Source organism: Pezoporus flaviventris, unplaced genomic scaffold, assembly GCF_033815535.1.
Source record: "Pezoporus flaviventris isolate CSIRO_AGI_PZ_B2104156 unplaced genomic scaffold, CSIRO_AGI_Pfla_v1 ptg000027l, whole genome shotgun sequence".
Taxonomy (NCBI): Eukaryota; Metazoa; Chordata; class Aves; order Psittaciformes; family Psittacidae; genus Pezoporus; species Pezoporus flaviventris.
In genome coordinates this window covers 2,308,533-2,331,207 of record NW_026892575.1, presented here as the reverse complement: position 1 = coordinate 2,331,207, position 22,675 = coordinate 2,308,533, and the positions used below count along the sequence as shown (strand labels likewise).

General features: G+C 35.3%; 1 protein-coding gene across 4 annotated transcripts in view; it reads left to right on the top strand.

The window, feature by feature from the left end:
• CDH11 (cadherin 11) overlaps positions 1 to 22,675 on the top strand; it is an 81,308-nt gene that overhangs the window by 36,518 nt on the left and 22,115 nt on the right. For 3 of the 4 annotated variants that reach the window (XM_061458458.1, XM_061458459.1, XM_061458461.1), the window contains 3 exons: positions 2,921 to 3,051; positions 20,027 to 20,422; positions 21,632 to 21,926. In XM_061458458.1, coding sequence (XP_061314442.1) covers positions 20,195 to 20,422; positions 21,632 to 21,926 — 523 coding nt within the window. In that variant the 5' untranslated portion in view covers positions 2,921 to 3,051; positions 20,027 to 20,194. The remainder of the gene's footprint in view (positions 1 to 2,920; positions 3,052 to 20,026; positions 20,423 to 21,631; positions 21,927 to 22,675) is intronic. The other variant, XM_061458460.1, reaches the window with a different exon arrangement.

The window sequence follows — 22,675 nt, the reverse complement described above, 5'->3', positions numbered from 1 at the left end:
ACATACTTTAGATTAATAACGTTTGTCCTTAGTAATTGTGCATGGTGTAAATTGTCTTTCCATAAGCACTTTTCTGATAAATTGTAAGCAAATAGCTGTTTATGTGGAAACCTTATGAAATGGAATTCTGGCTATGTTAGAAATGCTTTTTGAAGTTGCATATATATATATTTGGAATATTTTGGTCTCTTTCATTTTTGTGATAGCTGCTAGAATTTTTATTGGGATTGAAAAAGTTGCAATAATCTGGCAGCAACTCAGAAACTGATCCCTAATGCCTCTCACTAACAGGGAGCTAAATGTGTAGCTATAAATCCACAGTTTAAATCCTTTTATGAGTGTAAGTATTCTGTCTCTATTTCATTAAACTCTCAGATATGTTCCCAAGTTTATTTCTGTAATTGCTCTTCTGGAAATACTTAACTTTAAAAAGACACTGGGTACAATTTTGCTCAGATATGAGATCTTTGAAGTTTTCTAATACTTTGAATCTTTTTTTAGTGATGCAATGTACCTTCGTCTTCTTTATAGACACAAATGTGTATTCAGTGTAATTCCATGCAATAAGGAAGGGGAAATATAGAGAGGAAAAGAAAAGAGCGGTTTGGGGTTATTTTGGGTGTCCTTGATTTATATCTCATATTTTACATGCTTCTTGATTATATTTGTTCATTCATTTTGCCAAATGGACCACAAAGCTGTGAATATTTATTTAGTGCTGTTCCTAATAGTTTTTCTAATAGGGAATTATTTTGGTACAATGAAAGACATTTGTAAATGAAGCAGATAAACCCTTTGGCAGACAAGGAGTGTTTTGTTCAACACAAGAATTCTATTGTCCACTGCTTTAGTTGTCAAGTGCTTGGGGAGCCCAGGATTTATGATGATGTTACAATGGCTCTTTCAGAGCGAAGTCTAAGAAGCTGTGAGATTCCGTTCCTCTGCTTTTCAGACTTTCAAATCTTTTTATCATGCAAGGACAATGCAGGATTCAGCTGCTTCTTAGGCCACAGGACTGCCCATTTAACATCAGGCATTGTGAAATAATTACCATAGTGACAATAGGTTTGCGTTGTGTTTTTTTTCCCCTCTAACTAGCAACATTTCAAAATTGTTCTAGTTGTCACTTTGTATAAACTGGCTCTGAAGCCACAGCTTATTTAAAAATAAAAATCTTGCTAGGAGATTTGATGTAAAATGCCACTGTGTCAAATCTATTTGGAACATTGGAAAACTGTTTAATGTATTTTATTTTGTTGTATTTTATTTTATTTAGTTTTCTTGTGATTATAATTGGACTTTGAAACAGCCCTCTGTAAATGCAGCAGATGTCTTTCTTTTGGCTTTTCTGCTTTTTGTAAAGGCTATAGAGTAAATAAATCCTTACTATTGAAGCCATGTTTAGCTGCAGCAGAAAATAAGAAAATAAAAAAGGTAATATGTGTAAAACTAATGTCTGATACCCCCAAATCAATTCATCATCTGAACTATTTCTTGTGCTACAATGATGGAAATCATTCAGCAGTTTTGGATTATGTTTTTCTTGAAAATTTATATCTGGAGGAGTTTCTCCTTGCTTCATGTTAATATGATTTATTTGTTTCAAATAGTGATTAGTGCTGAAAAAAATATTGATTTGTAATCTCTGATGTCTGTTTAAATGCAGTGTAACCGGAAAACGGAGCCTTGACAGTTAAATTTTTATGTGCATGGGCACTTCACTGCTAGTAGGTATATGCACAGGAAAAAGCTTAAAAGTGACGCAGGTTAGATTGAGGAATGGTAGTATCAGTTAACTATTCGCTGCTCTTAAAAGCAAAAAAGATCTCAAAAAAAATAGGCAACAAGGATATGTAGGAGGAGATTTTGAGAAATATTTAAGCAACTTCAAATGTCTTGGGCAGAAATTAATCATCTACAAAGTCATCTGTAAAGACGTTATCTCCAAAGATACTGAACAAATTGTCAAAATGAGAAAGTTTATTTAGTTTTAGTCTTTCTTTTCATTCATTCATATTAATTATGAATTAGCTCAAAAGAGTCCTCTGGGACAGAAGACTGTATGGAAAATGAGAATATTTTAAAAAGCCATATGTATTTCATAGCACATTGCATAAATACATTGAATGTATAGAGTATTTTTATAAAACAAATGCTTTATATGTTACTGACTGGGTCATCACACAAAAAGTACCTCGAGAGAGCTCACCTTAGCAAAATTTGCTTTCTATGAATGTGGTTTTTATTGAACATTTATCACAGATTTTTAAAAAACCATATATTTGCAGTCACAACTGGCAATAGAAGCCATGTGACATTATTTCTTCCTTTGATGGAGTGTGAAATATATTTGTGTAATACTGCAATATTGGATATGTAATATTCAGTGAATGTCTATTAATTTCTCCTCAATGCTTTTGCTAGCAACTTTGAAATTTGGGCTGTGCTGCTGAAATATTTTTTTGCAATTTGGTTGCTCTAATGGAGGTGAAAAGTGAGTATAAAATGGAGGATTGGTATAAATGAAATAGTTTTAACAATTAAATACTAAAAAAAAAACTTATTTGCATGTATCAACCTAAATTACAGAAACTATTTTGCAATAATTATTTCTGTAAATTCTCAATTAAAAAAAAAAAAGTAAAGTACTGGGTAATCTAGCCTGATTTCATTGGCTAGAATGAATCCTAGTCCTAAAATTCATTTAGTACCCATTTAAGACTTTATCAATGTATCAAATTAACATCAGAAATATAGTGTCTACATCAGTACATAATAATAGATCACGCTGAGTATTTGTTTTGCTAGTCTTCAAATGCTTTTTAGGCTACTGTGATAGTTTATAGGCTAGACTTTAGTTTTCTTTTGTTCTGGTACCAATGTTGTGCTGGATTTCAATGCGCTTTTTCATTTATTGTAGCCAGAACTGAACTACTGGATGAGTGGCAGCAGAAAACTTACATCTGCATTGTCATCACAGTCTCATTAAGTGGCATTTCAAATGTGCGGAATATGCTACATAAATTGGCAACAAGTTTCCAGTGGGTGAAGGTAAGTAGTACATCAAAGTGTGTGATCTTCTGAGTGATGTCAGATATGCACAGCTAGGCTTTTGTTTCTAAGGTGTCTACAATATTTGTACAATATATGGAATATTTCTTCATTGACTAATCATTCACCTGTTGAGTGCTGTCTGCCGCTTTTTCTCATGCAAGGTAGAGTTTATCCATTGGTCTTGATTGTCACTCAGAACTGATGCTGGAGGTCACTGACCATCCTGCTATGTTCGTAAAGCACAGTTTGACACAGTACATATTTTTGGATCACATTTGTTTAATTTCTTGCTTAAAACATCATAGGACCTCTTGAAAACTACAGCAGTATAGTACTGAGGAAGAGAAATTTAAGGAATTTCCTAATATTTAGTTTTCCAACTTAGTTTTAGCAAGTCAAATGGATTCATACTTTCCTTATTCTAGGCCTACATGAATAAGTGATTAATTCCATATTTGGTTTATTTCTCTGGTATTTTGTACGATACCACCAAGCTTAATCTAACTACTCAGATTTGGGTTAGAAAAATAAGTTAGTGGTGACCCTTATGCTTTAGAGAAGGTGGCTGCGGAAAGTTTGGAAAAAGAAAAGTATAGGAGACTCTAGACCTAAAAATAGTTGTATCTGCTGCTATGATGACTTTAATTTTTCATATCATCTGTAGCTTGCAGTTGTGCTATCACTGAAACCAGTGATTCCACAGAGGTAAGAATTGTACACTTAAAGGTGTTTCCATGCTTTAAAAAAAAAAATAATAGAGAAACAGATTAAATGTAATAGATAATAAATATGTAAATACTATCATTTTTACAGACTCAAAGGCATGATCCCACCTGAATTATCTGGATAAAGAGTACAAAGCCAGGATATTAAAACTCTTTATCTAGCTGACTCATCAACAATTTTTTCATTCAGTGCAGTCAAGTTCTGTTTGGCAGATGCTTCATTTCTTTGTAAATGTCCTTGAATGATGATGATCTTATTTCTGGCAACCAAATGGCCTGTATACTTTAAACATCCTTGTGAGCAGCTATATAGGATATATGTTTATGGTATTCACTGACTTGTTAAGGTAGACTGCAGCTATTAGTACTCAAGCTGAAACAGAGTGTATTTGACAGTGACACAAATAGCATTCAATTTAACTTAGGTGGAAATGCGCAAGTTCCTTTCCTTCTGAGGAATAGCTGTAGCTCAGCATGTGAGATTCTTATCCTGTCAAAAAACAAGCGCCAAATTTTGCAAACAATGCTCAATTCTTGCTCAGATACAGCTTTTCAAGTGAATGAAATTAGAGTTTGATCTGACCGAAGACTTCCTGACTAGGTTTCAAATTCATATATGGGTCTCAGGAAGACATAGCAAAAACATCTTAAATTAGTTACACATTCAGTTTCTCTGAGTCTCCACTCCATGTACTGGTATGTGAATTTTCTCACCGCAGTTTCAGTTTGCCTCTTCTGGCATTTTCTTATATCTCACTTCAAGGTTTAGTTCAGGCCTCTTTCTAGTCATCTTATTCTTGGCTTCAAAGCTGCACTTCAGAGTAGATTTAAGTTTTACAAATTAAAGAACTGTGAAGAATAATATTAAAGGAAAACTTAAAGGTCCATTGCTCTCACTAGTATATAAGATAAGTGAATTTACAAACTGGGTCCCTGTTGAAGTTTTCTTCATGTCTTATCTGAGAAACTGTTGTGTCTATTTTCAGAGACTTTTTTACATTTCCGAGTTCAAGCAAATAATTTCTGAAAGAAAGCTTCCTGCAGAGTGACTGTGAGAGACTGCTTGGCGTGTGAAGTACCTCCCTGTAAAAGAGGAGGAACAAGAACCACTGTTCTCAATTACCATGTAAACCTGGGCATCCTGCTTCTATATGCTTTACATGTGCTTCTTAAATTATCTTCTCTTCTTTTGAAGGATTTTTTCTTAAATTGCTCTTAGCTGCGCCTGTGCAGGAATGCAAATTTTGTGTTATAATATCTAGATTATTAAACAGTTGAGAAGGTAAAATACTCATGTTTAACTATTGTTAATGGAACAAAGAACAGGGCAGACAGAAAGGTACTACTGAGCTCATCTGGAGCTGTAACATGGGTTTGGCTACCCAGTCACTGGAGAATGGCCAGTAGATTCATTGTGGTTATATTTTACAGTCCTAGCACATTTAATGAGGCCTACATATCTAAATAGAAAAGTGTTACAACTTCAATGTCCTGCTTTATCCTGTGTTACACTTCTCACTTTGCTTCTATGCAAGCATATGTTTATACAGGTTTTAAGACCAGAATTAGAAATAATTTTATGTTAAAACATAATCCATTGTGTGTTTTGAACATATATATTGTATATAAAAAGATTATGATGAACTCAGCCATTCAAGGTTTCATATGCAACAAAAGTTCAGAAGCTTGTTTGCCATCTCATACATTTTCTATGTTATAAAATAAAGAAAAATTTAGTGTATTTAGTACTTTAAAGGTATTTAACCAAACCAATTATATAATTGAAAATTACCTTTGAAGAAAAACTTCTCAAAAATGTCTTCAGTATCTTTCAGGAATACTTGCTAATACAAGCATGCTAACATATGCAATTTATGTGGCTTTACTAATCTTTATAAACAGCAATAAAGTCACACAAGGTACGACTGGTAAAATCTAATGTAATGCAAAGGATATTCCCATTTTATTCCTGACAAGCTGCATTTGCAACCATTTAGTTACTTTATTTTAAAATGGTTTTTCAATTACATTCTAGTGCTGCAGGGAAAAGCCTTTTGACAAAGGCATGACATAAACCATTTATATTGTAGCTCCATCATAGTTCCCATAGCTAAACTAGGCTGGACAGTTCATTAAAAAGAAAAATTAATAATACAAGGTTGCAGGGAAACAATAACAGATTATGACTGGACTATGGCAGCCCACTGAATTCATGTAGTGGAATAAAAATGATTCCCTTGTCTTGTAAATGAAGGTTTGTTCCAAGCTTTTAGGCAAAGTCTGTACTTCTATTCCTTTACAGGAAAAAGCTTTACAGTTTCTAGTCTGTAAAAGCAATACTTTATAATTCCTGCAGAAGATTAATATGTACTCTTTTGGATGGAAATCACATATTTAATAATCTTTGAATGCATAATAACAAGCCAAATATAAAAGAATAGTATGGCACACAGTGAACCACTACATCAGAGCAAAAAAATAACCTTCTCTGAGCTGGGCAGAGGCATGGAGTGCCAAAGAGAGGGCAGAGTCAGGACTCAACTCCATCTTTTCTTATCTAAGGTAGTAACTACTCTAGACCAGTGTAAAATCACTATATTTCAGTGTGCAAAAAAATAGAACATTTGCGATTCAGTGTCATTTATTTTAGGTCCATTGCTGCTACCTGTCTGACATCATATGCGATTTCTCTACTGCTTAAGGTTGTTCTTAAAGGTACAAGCAAGTCCTAATGGCCTCTTGCTAGATGTTACTGCATATTTTCCCAGTTTCCTCAGGGTTTCATGGTTCAAATTTTCTGTATAATTCTGGTATGTATGGCAAGTACACAGACTTTAATGTTGAAATCTGAGTTTTATTATAGCAATAGTATAAATTCCTGTCTCAGAAGATATTTCAAAGAATATGTGCTCTGGGATGCATTAACCATTATTTTTGGCTGATGGCCACAACCTTCTAATGAATACAAGGGGATAACAGGAGAGGCCAGAAAAGGGGAAGTCTGAGCCAATATGATGTTTGGAATCAAATACAGGACTGACCCTCTAGGGTATTCTCTGGTTCTGTTTATGAATACAACCTTCTTTTAGAAACACCAGCCTAAAATACTGAAAAGTCATGTTTCTGTACTTTTACAGATTTATGCCTACTTTTATGAGAAGCTTGGATACTTGGCCTCTCATTCTCTCTTCTCTCCCCCCAAAATAGAAAAACAGATTATGTAACCTCAAAAGTCTGGTCTCAGAGAGGCCTCCTGGATATCTTGGCTTAGTTTCATGCTATGAGCTATATTTTGTGAATCTAGGCTGCACTGAAGCAAAAAATAACCAACCAGCCAAAAGACTCTCTCGACCTTCTGAGCTGTTTTCATGTTTTCACTGCAGGCAACATGTATGAGTTGCAGTATGTTGGAGAGAGGAAAATTTCTTTTAATTTTTAAAGGAAATGTGTTTGCACAAACCTTTAGCGCTCACTAATGAGCTGTTCATTTCAACACTGGGTACTAACTGCAGACTTCATTGCTCTGTTCTATTTACATGTCCTAAGGCACTTCCATCTTCTCTCCTTCTCTGCCCTGTGTCAGACACAAGAGAGAACAGCCCTCTCACAGGGAACAGTTTCAGTGAATCACAATGACTTACTGCAAGGAAAGCTCAGCAAAGACTATGTTGTGCTGTTTCACAATAAAGCTAGTGACCCAGTGGCTTCTGCTACTGTGCTGCTTGCAGGATAAACAGAATAATACAGTAGTTGTGTATTCAAGAAACCTCATAATCAAATGGAATGACCTTTTTTCTTGTAGGTCTGTAGTGATTTGATTTGCTCCCCACATGCTGTTACCTCCTTTAAGCTGAAACTCTATGAGCTCACATGTGGTTGACAGCATTGTCTTCTGTTTGAACAGTCGCTTTGCCTGTGACTGGATAGAGGTGTGTTGCATCCAGGTTTCAACTTAGGTTGCTTGAAGTCTCCATCAGTTTATTATGCTACAGCTTGTGGAACTGATTTAGGCAAAAAGAACAAGTCAAAAATGTAGTTAATGTAAAGTCTTAACACTCTGACCAAAAATCATTTTTTCGCCTGTGCTGAGCTCTCATACAAGCTGGGCTCTTATCCAAGTTATGTACAGTTAAACATGAAACACATGAGCTTTCTAGTATCTACCCTTTCCCTGGTGCTACACTCACCATCAGCTGCCCCTTAGGCAGATATCTCTTGCAGGGATGGGAATGGAGGGTGCTTGCACCCATAGCTATAGACAGATGGTTCCTTCTTCCTTCTTCCTCTACAATCCACCTAGAATAATTTTTGACTACGTTTCACATCTCCACACCTTGCACATTCTTCATTGGTCTGTAGTTCCACATTACATCCAGTTTTACTGTGAATGGTGTTTTCTACGTATATTCAATATTGTCCTTTGTTCTCTGTTACCTCTAAAACTGGTTTTATGCAGCTTCCAAGGTTGCATTTGTTCAGTGGCTGGTAGCTCACTCTGGTGAGCAGTTTACAGCCCTGGGGTCTACAATATCATCTTGTACCTGGACTTTCAAATTGTTTCATATTGTCTCCTGCCTGTCTCTATGCTGTATTTTGTTTGGAGTCATAGATAGTTTGTTCTATATGGTATAGCGAGTTGTTGTTATCCATTACAAATGTATGCATAAACATAACGTATTACAACACACAGTCATCCAAAGCTAAGCAAAAAGCCAGAATGAATTAGGCAGTAGTCGCCTGGTCTGTAGATAACCTGTTACAGCCAAAAAAGCTAACCAAAACCAAACCTCAGGCAGGCCAGAACAAGTCCTGATGAACCCTAACATAGGCACTTAGTAAATGTTCATAGTAGCAATCTTATTCTCATATAATCGTTTGTGTCATATTATAGTTGGGTTTAGATACATTTGGGTTTACAAATAACATAATAGCATAAGTGGCTGCTTATGACCTTCATAATGAGTTCTTTGTGCTTATGTTTATCATTCTTTGAGTCTGATTCTAAGCTCCCTTACTGAAGTTTAAACCAGAAAGGGTCCACAAATTAGTACAGATTAAAAAAAAAAAAAAGTTTTTTTTAAGGCAATGTTTACTCTGACAGCCATTACATTTGAACAAGTAGTATGTCTGTCTGTTCAGAAAGATGTTCCCAGTCTTGGATGAATCCCCAGATCCAGTTTCTCCAGCTGGTGCCTGTCTGGTGCTTTATTCTCTCTGTCCACTGGATTTCGAGGAAGCTATTTTTGATTGTAGGTATAGTACAAGTGGTACCAAGTAATTTATTTTTCTTTTGCTAACTCTTCTGAGTTTTTGAGTTGGAAACACTTGCTTTTGGCCTTCAAAGTGGCCATAAAACAACGTCCTTGGGTGTGATATTGTAAAAACATCATCATAAAGTTCAAATACTAATCCATGTGGGTTAGTCTTATGCAATTTTATATTATTTACCAAAGAGATTTAGAGGAAAAAGGAAGATGGGACTGTTCAGCATTATACACAAAGAAAAACATACTCACTGGAGTTTTGCATAGACTTTTAAATTAAAAGTTCCAGGTTCTTTGTAATGTGAACAAACCCAACAAACATCAGTATTGAATTAAAATCTGTGAAGTCTCAGATACCAAACTAGACTAGAGAACAATATAGAGGGTTATGTCAGCCTGTTCTGATGGTTACATCAGTGGATGATGCATGTTGCTTAGCAGCTATATGATAAATTTCCACAAATAATAGGGGAATCATTAGAAAAGTTGGAACTTAATCTGAGAAAAAACATAAACAAAACTCATGATACACTTAAACCACTGCAACTGACAATTTTAGCCTAACTTGTAAGCAAGAGGAGAAGTACAGGTGAAACACATATTTCTCTCTATCAAGGATAGTAAAATTCACGGAGATGAGAGGTATTTGATCTGATGAATTGCCATACACAGAACCTTCTTAATTGAACTGTAGTAACCTGGTCTCCAAAGCCTCATGCTCTTGCAGACATGATGTATTTGTGCCTGCATGGGAGATGCCATTTGATACAATACACTTGCTCATTAGTCTTGGGCTTTTAGTCACCTTCATCTTATTCACCAGCTACTTGCTTCTGACATGGTAACTTGGGCTTCTAGCTCACACTAGCTCTCTTGGGCTTGACACATATGGTCTCTAAAAGCTTTCTATTGACACAACTTCCATTTTTTCTCTCTGTGCTCTCACAGAACTGTCAGTAGTCATTTTAGTTTGTTTCTTGCTTCAGCTATGAAGTCAACATTTCTTTCAGAAAACCAAAAAAGGTCCAAAGTTTCTAAGTATTCCATCCTTCTTCCTATAAATGTAACATGTACCAGCGTATTTAGAAAGATTATATTTGGTGACAGACTCTCTCATCGCTCTTAACTCTAATAGTTCCTTTTCCAGAAAAAAAAACATAATTACTCCAAGAGCAATTTATTTAATTATCATTATGGGAGACTTCAAAGGAAATTGATTGGATTGAAATAGTGATAACACCCTGGTAACTTTTTGGAAAGAACATTTTGATAGAAAATGTGCTGTATGTAAGGGTATATTTAAGGGTTTGTTTTTTTCTTTATGTGTGTGTGTATATATATATATATATATATATATACACACACATGTTAATTCTTTTTATTGATTTTATCAGACTTTATTTTTCTTCTATGAATATAAATACTTCCTCCTGTACTTGTCTCATGTTAAAGTCATTTTATTGAAATATTTTACTGTTCTCAGTCCAGCAGTTCTATCAGCTTGTTTTCCTCTTTCACAAGCTCATTTTCAAGTTACACTTCACTGGTCTTCATTAGGGACAAAATGGTTGTTACTGATTTGGAAGATAAAGCTTTACATGACTGGACACACCTTCATTCACACTCAAGTACTTTTACTGTCCTGTTGGTTAAAAAGCACATTGGTGATCTAGGATGCAGATATATGCTACAAGCCCTGATATTGCACCTTTAAGGTCAAGACTTGCCCTTAGATTCAGAGAAATGGTGGCAAATGGAATTTCTGTCTCCAAAACATATAATGCACTTCTAGAATACATCTAATTTTATCTGATGTACATGCTTCAGCTATGAATAACACTAATTAAACAAATGCCCGTATTTGCCCATTTCCCATGACCAGCTTTCATGTGGAACATCAGTTTCTTATAGTACAGCTTTTATGCAAGAGCAGCCAAAGGTTCAAGTTATTTAAATTTTGCCTCATGTGCATGATATCATGGTTTCAACTACAGCAAGGAACTGCCGTAAAACTACTGTTGTTAATGACTTCTGTGAGAAGAATAGAAATGTTTTGTCGCAATTGTCTATAATTAAAGGTCAGAATTAGTGCCGATCCATAATATCTGGGATGTATTAGTGTTTCATATGATCAGTTAGAGATACGTAATGAACAGGTTTAACTCAAAATGAATGATGCTCATGCAAAATATACTGAATCGTTTGCCTTTTTTTGCAAATGTATCATTTACATGAAAACCAAATTTTAATTGCAAGTTTTCAAGCCTGTCCTTTACGTGCTATTTATATGCTTATCATCTGATTGAATCACCTTTGCACTTCTTGTTGCATTTTTGATTTTGGATCATAATGTTGGGCATTATATCTTAACCTTATAGCTTTGGAACACTGAAAATACAGATAGGTCCTCTGATTTGTGCTCAGAGTGGGACACGCTGCACAGGAAGATAAAGGGAAGGTTGTATATAATGAAGGTGGTGTTTTCTTTGTGAGTGTTTGCATGGTTTTTAAGGTAAATGGAAATATTTTATGGTGACTATTTACCACAATACATCTCAGAAGATACTTATGCAAATATTGTTTGAATTATAATCTTGTGATTTAATAGATTGTAAATAATAATTTAAATTTGAAGTCTCAGTCCTTTCAGCTGTAACTTGCCATTAGGTACTTAAATAGCAATGATCTCCTTTATTAGAGCTTTTGATGCTGTATTAGAAATGTGTTTGAATATTCTGATGTTATTTCATTATATTGAGCCAAAATAGGTCTCTTCACAGACAGTCTCTGCCTATGCAAAAATTAATTATTGATTCAGTTTTTCACTCAGAATATCTCAAAATGGCTTTTCTGCTCTTTATGGAAGAAATTTGCACTACGCTGGAACAGTTAAGCAAACTATCAAAAAGACCCTTACATGTGCATGCATGGCTGAAAGATATGAACTCTTCCCTGTGCAGCTTCAAGAAAACAGAAAAGGAGAAGGTTCTTTGATTAGAAATTTACCTCTCACTTTTCTTTCTCTAGCAAATGTATTTGAAAAAGACGCTCTTAGTAATTCTCTAACTTGTCAAGTTTCATAAAGATAAGTGTTACAGAGGACCTAATTATGTGAACCTCTCTAAATGAGAGTCACAATGGCCTCCAGACTTAAACAAACTGCTGTCAGGGTGCATTGCATGGGCTTCTGAAGTGGCAATGTTTTATCATAAAATTTCCTACTCGGGGGAGACCAAATTGAAGGGGCCAGGGAATCGAGCAGTCTAGTAGAATTATATTCAAAGTGGAAAAATGCTCTGTAGAGAAGCATATTGGTTCTATAAAGACCACACATGATGCTGTAATAGTTGGCATTTTAGCAGCACTGCTGAAGAGGCCTCTAGAAATGAAGTTGTAAGTACAATACCACAGACTGAGTTTAGATTTCTGATTGCATAGAGGCTGTCAGCCCTTCAGCAAGAGATTATAGATCAGAACAGAAATGGATTGCTCACTGGAATTCTTTCTGGTTTGGTTTGGTAGCAGAATAGACTTGCCTGTAGTCATTAGTTTTTAACAGGTTTTCAGTACCACTCTATAATCCTGTATTTCTGATTCATTTTTGGCATAAACTAAGAAGACCATCAGTAACAACTCAAGTGTTATTTAGCCATTCATAAATATAAGTTCTTAGAGGAAAAAAAATATTCAGGGTTGGCTTAGCATGTAAGTACAGCATTAGTAGTTGGATGTAAGCTGACTTCAGCTGTCATTTGTATCCTCCTTGGGATATCATTTATGGACACTTACATAAGAGCAAACTATTTTGAAACTAGCATGGACATAGGCTGCAGCTATATTCGCTCTTGAGTATATAGGAAATTATGAGAATCCCAGTTTGCCTGAGATGCACAAGAACACAATTGCTATTTCAAATAAACTCTATCAAGAGCCTAGTCATTACTTCAATTGACTCTATCAATCACCATGTTCTTTAATAAGACTACCTTTCTTATGCTAGTTGTTTTCCTGTAGAGTTTATACTTAAAAACAGACATCCTCTGTCACATTTATCTTAAGTGGATCTCCCCAGGGCAGCAAGTAAATGTAAAACTGTTTACAGCCATTTTTCACTTCCCAAGCCTTTTAATATCCCTCTCTCAGGCTTATTTCTGTCATTCACTTCATAACGTACTAAGTTTTCTTCCTACTTTCTATTGCTTTGCATGTGGTACACCAAGTGGCAATTTCATTCTTCTTGGATGAGTACAAATTAAATCAAAGACTGATGAAAATACTTTCTTTCCATGATGATTTCAAAGTTGGATACTGAAGGATATGTTACATCATATTAGTCAGGAGGTTATTTCTCCTCCTCTTTTGTGAAGAAGACTTCTATTTTCAAAAAGCTGTCATTTCATGGTCTTGTGTATGGTTTCCTAATGCTGAGTCTCAAAGCTGCTATAGCAAAATATGGCTTCATTTCAAGAAATATTCTTTAGAGCAGCTGGGGATTATTGGCTTTAAACCTCTCAGTAATCCAATACAGTGCTATAAAACATAATTTTAAAAGGCAAAAGATTAAGACTTCCTTTCATAGGATTTCTACAGAACTCAGAATAGGATTCTACAAAACTTAGCATTTTTAAGGAAACTGTTGCTAAAGATGAAAATTGCCAGTTCTGTAATGACTTTATGTATGTATTTAGTACATACAAATCTTGCCATGACCTAGAATGCCTCTGTAGTAGAATACCCCTAGAATCTTGGCTGTTTGCACACCATATACAAAGTTATATAGCTTAGCTCTGCAGAACTGCAACCTCAGATTATAACCTTTGTAATTGCATTGTGCTCCCATGCAAAACAGCAGAATATGAACTGGGGGAGTGTTAGGTTCTCAATATTTAGTGGAGTAACTGTGAGATTTTTTTTCCCCAAGTATCTTTAAATATGAAAAACTTCCTTTTCTGGACTAAATAGTTTGTCTTATAAGAGCAATTATGTTTTGTGAATGACACAAAAGTCTTTGTATCAATTTGCATTCAGATTCAGATGAGGGTTATTTGCCATTCATTCCAGTGAGAACTGAAATATGCTTCAATGAGAGATTCAGTGTTTCAGAAGGGCTCACAGGGAGTTAATTGCTGGCGGTCTGCTTTAGAATTGGGAAAAATGAGATTTAGCAGTTACATATGCATAGTGAAAATGTTTTCCTGTATCAGAGATCAGAGCTCTTGTCATTGAAACAAAATGGTTTACATTAGACTACTGCTTATTGGCCTTTAATGCTTGGTTCCCAGTAGATATATATGACTAGCCTCATAGGGCTAGTCATATTCATAAAATCAGTTTGCTGGGTATGGAGTTCTTAATTTTTGAATTTTGCTATTTTGTATGTAATGAGTAAGGGCCATGGACCTGGCAATTTGACAGCAAACTCTGCTGATGTGTGAATAGAGCTTTATGTCCTAATGCTGCCCTTGGAAAAGGGGTTCATTTGAGGGAGCAAAACTCCATCTCCTAATGGGGTGATTTCCTACTGGAAAGACATGCATAAAGCCCTTGACTGCTGAGGTGCAGCTGAAAGTTAAAAAAGCTGATGTCTCATTCTCCAGTTCAGTTTGTTCCTTTTAAAGTACATCTTGCAAATGATGATGCACCAATCAACCAATGTTGATCCTTTCTTAGTTCTTCATATCATATAAGTATCTCTAGCAAGGAAAAATAAGGCATACTCTAGTTTCAGTGAAAAAAAAAAACCACAATCCTAATTATAGTCTTGTCCAGACTTAGGTTACCTCAAATCTCACAGAAAGTTTGTCATTCCTCAAGACTGAAGGATTTATTTTAAGAATTAGCTTTGCTATATGTGTCATGTACACTGGATATGCTGTATAGCAGATCTTGATGCATTGCATAATATTATTTCTTGTAAACAAAATGAGATGTATTCTTTTTCACAAGTGGGTTGTACAGTGAGTCTAAGATAAAATTTATTCAAAGATTGGTCTGATAATACAGAATATTTTAAAATCAGCAAGTAATTGGGAAAATTTATATGTGGAAGCTACTGATTCTTGGTATTACATCTTTTTTTCATAAACAAAAGGGATCAGACTATTCATTTACTTTCATGTACCATTTCCTTGAAATGGGTCAAGGAAGAGAACAAAGTTTTCTTAAACAAGGAAAAAATAAAAATTAAAAACCCCAACTAATTTAAATTTTTAATTGCAAACTAAACCCAAATGTTAAGTTACCCAAATGTTAAGTTATGAAGATGTGTGAAACTTACTGGCTAGGGCTGAATAGCTTTCTGCAGCAAGAGCTAGTATCTTCCAAAATATTTTCATATTAATTAATAGAAATTTCTTGAAAATACTTAGGCATCAGATATTTGAATACAACAGTCTACAAGGGGATAAAAATACATGCCAGACTGAACTTAGGCAATCTCACTACTATGCATACATTCATACATACTCAATGCACATGAGTAATGAAACATGGAACTATTCCACATTCCTCAATTCATGTATTTTATTAAAAACTCCTAAAGTAGTTAAATTCATGATATGCCTTAAAGATTAACCAGTGTGGGCTCAGTAGGATTCGACTGATTATTTGATCTGGAAATCTTTTTCCTACCTTCTTTCCATGTGAACTACTCATTTTTCATGACCCTGATTATAGTATTCTAGGAAGAGAGTGTTAGCTATCCACTGAAGTTAAACCATGGAGTCTGAACCCTGAGGCTGCTCAGAACAGCCCTTCCCAAAAGCAGAAAACGCCCGAGTTCTTGTTAGCTTTACTGTGCTGGATCACACAGAGGAGAAGCCTCTGCAAAGCTGGGTGTATTACCTAGCCACAGTAGGTCCCTCCCTGCCTCCCTGGGGATCAGCCATCTGTACCCACCATTCCATCCTTATGCCTGAAATTCAGACATCTTTAACTTCAGAACTAATATGATCCAATATTTATTCTGTTGTTAAAAAACTATTCATGTCCTTGTCTGACAATAAAATTATTGTCAAATAAATCATTCATCTTTTCAGCTAATTCTAATTACAGCTAAAGTCTCAATTGGAATGGGAGTTTGCTGTATTTACTTGATACTTTTGCAAAATATTTCAGAACATAATTATCCATTATTATATTTCTACAATGTGTTCTTGACTGCTCTCTGCCAAGTGTATTCCTCAGAACAATTGCTATTTCAATGTATCATCCAGAAGTTATGGCCTACACAAATCATCAAAATTGTTTAGTCTATTACAATTTGGCATATGGTCATTTAATAGCCCACAGGAAGTCATCATGAATGTCTGGGATTATCTTTTCTATAAATATAATGAAAGAAATTTAAAATTGGCTAGACTTCACTTCCGCAACTGATCTTGTCATTAAAATAATCTTTTCTGGCTCTTTGTTTTTGTCTATTAGTCATATACGAACAGTCATTCAAAATTGTGTGTGAAGTTTTGTGGAGCAGTCTGACTTTAGAATAGCCCATTAGAGCTGGGATAACTCCACAATGCCTCTCCCCTGTGCTATGCTGCGGGTTGAGTTTCTGTGTTCGGCCATCTCAGTGCAAGATTGCACAAAGAGGATGGAGCTGATGCGCTGTGGAGCAGTCAAGACCCTGATTTTACTCTGTGGCGAGTACCTTGACTGATCAACTTACACAGGCAGTATTGGGAATCTCATTGCATTTGTGTGCCACTCTGATGTGATTTGCTCTTGTGTGGTGGCTGCTTAACTCTAATTTTCCCTTTAGCCCTGATAGAGCTATTATTTAGTCCCAAAATTCGCCAATATTTTTTTTATTCAGTTCAAATATGTTAATGAAATTCTTCCTTTTGAGAAGAAGTCCATCTTAGTTCATGCACTATGTTTAAGGAAGTGGGAAAAGTAGGAAGCAGATTTTTTTACAGATTTCTTGGGAAAACTTAGGATTTCAAAATTACATGTTGTGCAATTCTAAATGACAATGGAAAAAAACCAGGATGTTGCAGTTTGGTCAACTTCCCACTGAGATCGGTTTTGCTGTAGTTGAGGATTATAATCTATGTGCAGAAATCACAATAATATTGTGGGTATATCCAGGGTCATGATTTTTTAAATAAACTAGAAACATTCACAGCAAATGATTCTGGCAATTTGCTATCTGCGTAGTGTTGTGCAATGCCTGAATAAAAATGCTGCACTCAAAGAACCAGAGCACCAGGCGAGTCAGTTGTGGCAATTGCCATTGTCAGGTCTGTTTTCCATGCTTACAGGATTAAGAAGTATTTTTCCAAGAGAAAAGGAACTACTTTATAAATTATTTACCCGCTTTTCCATATTTCCTGCTTCAAGAAGTAGGAAACTGTAGAATTTCAGCAGCTGAGTTGAGGTTGAAATGTTCAAAAGGTTTTAAGTAGATTGTTTTGGGAAAAAAAAAAAAAAAGGATAGAAAAAGGTGTCTTCTTTCTTGTTAATAAATACTGCTTTGTTTTTTAATGAAGTCTATTTTAGCTTTAACTTAAGAGCCTCTTGTGTACCTTGCCTTTAAGGACGAAACTGGTTTATGAAAAGCCAAACTGTAGCTGTTTTGAACGTAAGTAATTTCACAAACTTCAGTGGAACCCTGTTGGTTTATTCCATTAGCTTTTCTTACACCAGTAGGAATCGGAGGGCTTACTTCTGTGGCAGCCACTATGTAACTGAACAGTGTATGAACCTTAGGAAGAGAGAACATGAGAGAGGCATGAGAGGCCAGAGAGACCGTACTGGCTGCAGCTCTAGCTTTAATTTCAGCCTATCTACAAGTAAGTCAGTTATTAAAGAGCCAACTTGGCATTACTGGTGAGGAATCCTTTCACATTATAACTCAAACCAGAAGCAATTACCATAAAGAATCTTAGTGATTTTTTTTTATCCCAAGTAGTGGATAAGAGATAACATTAAAGCTCTCTTTATCTTGAAGACATGTGGTCTTATTGCTTCCTCTCTATACATGTGTATGCAGAAGATAAAAAAAAAGGTTAGCAAACAATTATTGCTTTAAATTCTTATTAGTAAATTAAGCATGGATATGTGATTAATATTTCATTTCCAGCTCTTCACACTAGAATAGCTGATAATAAGCAGCATATGTATCATCCTAGTTCTTCCATTATTGTTAAGCATCTTTATAAAATGTTTACTGATTCACATAACAGTATTGGGAAGTTTGGGAATAATGTTCATATTTGTTTACTTATTATCATTATTGAGATAATTATGTGGTATGATAAATAATTATCAGTGAGTTTAATTTTCAAACACTTCCAAAATCTGTTAATCTAAGTAGTTTACTTACTTTTTTTTTTTTCACAGCAGGTTTGAAAATGCGCAGCTGTCTAGGCGTTACCTTCCCATTACATTCTGTTTGGAATATGTAGGCTTCATTTAATAACATTCCAAGCTCCAAATGCAACAGGAGTAACATGCTGTAGATCCCTATAGCAGGAATACTTGCCCAGCATAATTAACTATGCTGGGCATGGCATTGAAGACTGTTGAGCTCAAAGGACACTCCATAGCAAACTACATCTGAAACAGCAGTATCATTGATTAACTGCATGCAATTATGAAGCAGATTGAACTGGCCTTAATATGTATGTGAATTTCTGTAGACAGAAGTAACCTCAGAGCCTGCTTGTTGTGGAAATAATTCTACACCTGCCACAGGGCTGTAAATCTAGGAGTGTTTACTAAGCAGGACAGAATAAATCATTTTACATCTGTAGGATGAGTAGAAAATATAGCGAATTGTCTTTAAAAAGAATTATTATGGTTTAATAAAGTTAAATGATAGGGAATCTTCATAAGTACTGCATATTATGGGCTTCTTTTTTTTTTTTTTCTGTGCAAAACTGGGGGGAAAAGAAGTGTCCTTTCCTTTTAGAATTAACTATTATTTTTCACATGCCTGTATGAATACAACATTGAGGTTTCATTAGTACCTTGCAGAAGTATGAAGTGAATTACACTGAAAGCTGAAACAGTGTAGAGACCTTGTAGAAATTGGCTTTTCTTTAAAGACTGAAGGAGCATATATTGGAAACCCCAGGGATAAGTCAAAGTGGCCTTTATGATGGATTGCTAGCTACTGGAGGTATAGAGCTCTATTCAGATTTCACTGTATTATGCAATTTCTGCTTCAAAAATTAATTCTGACCTTTAATAATTATTAGAAAGTAAGAAATCTGTATAATTCTGGTTATTAAAATCACAGGAAAAGTAAGAATAAATACCCAAATCAAATGTTATATCATCAAAAGTATCTGAATATGTTTTTATTGGTTTGTGGCATTTACTGTCATCAGCCCAAAGATGGCAGATTTGGCAATCAGCGCTGCTTCTCTGTGTTGATGACTTGAACCTCAGAGGGAGGTCGAAGAGCTACTTCAAAAGTCTAAATCCAAAATGTAGGTACTCTGAGTTCTGTCAGCCACTGCTCTTGCCTAGTAAAACACCAGTAGTTATTTTCAGCATGAAAATCTGTTGGTCATCAAAAAACATTTCTCCAGGCATGTGTAGGAGTTTTCCATTATTGATGAGCAAATATCTTGCTATCTATCTTATATCTAAACCTATGGCTTAACAGCTTATATCTAAGCCTTGTATCTAAGCTCCAAAGAGGGCTTAGATATAGAGTAGGTATTTCTACACTTAACTTGCATCTTGGGCTAAATCCGTTTGGAAGGATCATAGGAGAATATGGTTCTCTATCTTTCAAATGAGTCAGGAGCAGCAAGTCAGTAGATTTTACAAGGTGGCAGTTACACGTAACATGTACATGTAACAAAACTACAAATATGTTCATTATTCAGTATAATTATTAATATATTTTACTCTTCTTATTATCTCAATATTTCCTAAAGTAGTTCTAGTTTTATTTTGCTTAATGAAAAAATTACTGCACTTCAAAGACATAAAAGAACTGACAATCTTCTCTATTTTACTTTCTTTCAGGAATTAAGTTGGGAAGCTTCAGAGCATTAAAGTGATGCGCTTAATGTGTGGTGGCATCCTATGTGCACAACATTTTATCTGAAACTTTTCAGTAGCCCCAGACTTTTTGACTTCAAAGGTGGAAGGGGTAGATTCTTGGATACTCCCGTGCCTACAAAATAACCAAAAATGAAGGAGGACAATTGTTTACACGCTGCTCTTATCTGCTTGGGCATGTTGTATTACAGCCATGCCATAACTACAGAAAAACTAAACCACACAAGGCCATCACTTCATGGTCACCACGAGAAAGGAAAAGAAGGACAAGTTCTGCATCGGTCTAAAAGAGGCTGGGTGTGGAATCAGTTCTTTGTTATAGAAGAGTATACAGGACCAGATCCTGTACTAGTAGGAAGGGTAAGAATGGATTTCTTTTTTCATTCATCAGTTAATATTCTTAATTTATATTATTTTGTGAGTTGCTTTTTTTCTTGCTGTTCCTTTCTGTTGTATTAGTTGCTTCTTCAGCAGCTACTTATTCACCTAGAATTCAGGTGATAAACAAAATACTACTGAAGCAAATACAAATTTTTTTCCATTGACCTCAGCAGTCTTCAAATGAAGGTGTACAAGCTCTTATTTAACAGAACAGCAAGAGCCACAGCAACCACTAGAGCAACAATATGTCTCAAGAATACATGGTATCACTTTTTGTTCTTTAAAAATAGTAATGTCTAACCCAGCATCTCTGTGAAAGTGTACTCAACAGGTATCTCGTCATCTTTTCATTTTCAAGTTATCAGTAAAATTAAATATATAAGGAGTAGATATAGAGGGAGGTATATCTGTGTGCACACATCCTGGAGTGATTTTTTTATTCTGTTACTGTCTAACACCAACAGAATATAAATACATGAATAAAAGAGTGTGTTTGCTAGTTTATAAATAGTCAGCATAACTGTGTTAACCCCAGCACAAAAGGAGTGAAGAACAGGATCAGTGGCAGAAAATACTATTCTGGGTATTCTGGTTTAAAAGATTATTAGTGTTGTGCAATTGGTAGATGTCAATATAAAATCAATAAGTGTATAATTTGACCCAATGTTTCCCCAGTTCATCAAACTGAATTGTGCATTGGTTGTGAAACTAAGAATATTTAGTAAGTATGTATTACTTTTTTTATATTAAAGAGGTGGTTATTAAAAACTTGTTGGTAATCACTGATTGGATCATTCTTTACGTCCCATTTGTCACTTAAAACCTTTTACTTGCAACCTAGTAGAATATGACTAGTACAAAGTGTAAAAATTACTCTTCCTTCCAACACCATTTGAATAAATATCCTTTTATAACTATCTTCTTATGTATTCTCTTCCTGAAATCTTCAAGCTTGGGTCTCAGTAGCACTCTAAGTGTGATAGCAGCATGCAGGTCTCTGCAGGCAGCTTCTCTGAATGCAAGGCGGATGTGTTCACAGCATATGCCCGAATATGGATTATTGCTTGATGGAAGGGAAGATTTTTGAAAGATGTGAAATTACAGTAATATCATAAACTCTTTTTTTCATGAACAGGTACACAAAATGTATACCATCCTGTTAAGGTATATCTGTTTCTCATTTTGTAGCTGCATTCAGATATTGATTCTGGGGATGGAAATATTAAATACATTCTCTCAGGTGAAGGAGCGGGAATCATTTTCGTTATTGATGACAAATCAGGGAACATCCACGCAACAAAGACACTGGACCGGGAGGAGAGAGCTCAGTACACTCTCACGGCACAGGCTGTAGACAGGAACACTAACAGACCTTTAGAACCACCTTCTGAATTCATTGTTAAAGTTCAAGATATAAATGACAACCCGCCTGAGTTTCTTCATGAAAATTACCATGCAAATGTGCCAGAGAGATCAAATGTAGGTAAGTACTCCTAAATGCACTTCAATTCCTGGCCTTATGGAAAATGTTACATTGTCAGTATGTATTGACTTTAATTCTTGTCTAGAATTTGGAGAAGTAAAATTCACTTCATGCTCCCCCAGTGACTCAGTCAATTTATCTTGTTTGCTGACCAAATCAAGCCCTGCCCAGCACTAACCTTCATGGCTGAGGTGTCTCAAGGTGGTTCCTAGTATAGGACTTTTTCTTCCTAGGAAGGACCACTAGGATCCCATGGAATTTATGGAGTATGAATCCTCTGTGGGGTAAACATCATCATTATTCCTTTGGCAGAGATGTGTAATGAAAAAAGGGAGTTACTGCCACACTGTCTAATGCATCTTCATCTCCTGTTTGAGTTTGAGTCTATATCAGAGATTTCTACAGGAATTGTTTCTCTGAAACTTACTGAGGAAAATATAAAAAGAAATCTCCATTGTTTGGCTGTCTAATGACAAAAGCAATATAATGCTTAAACAACTGAGGAAGAAACATAATGGTGCAGAGTGACTGCTGACTTTTATATCTACCTCACTGCTTAGAACACTAATCCACATCACAGCTAGTGACAAATCTTGTTGGGTCATATAAGTTTATTTTGTCATATATAAATTGCCAAGTGGATTTTTTCCATTTACCAAACCTGGAAATAAAAGTGTTAAGAAATAGTTATGCTGTATTACTGAAAGCATCTCTGCATGGTTCTTACAGACATGTTTGATTTTGACTGT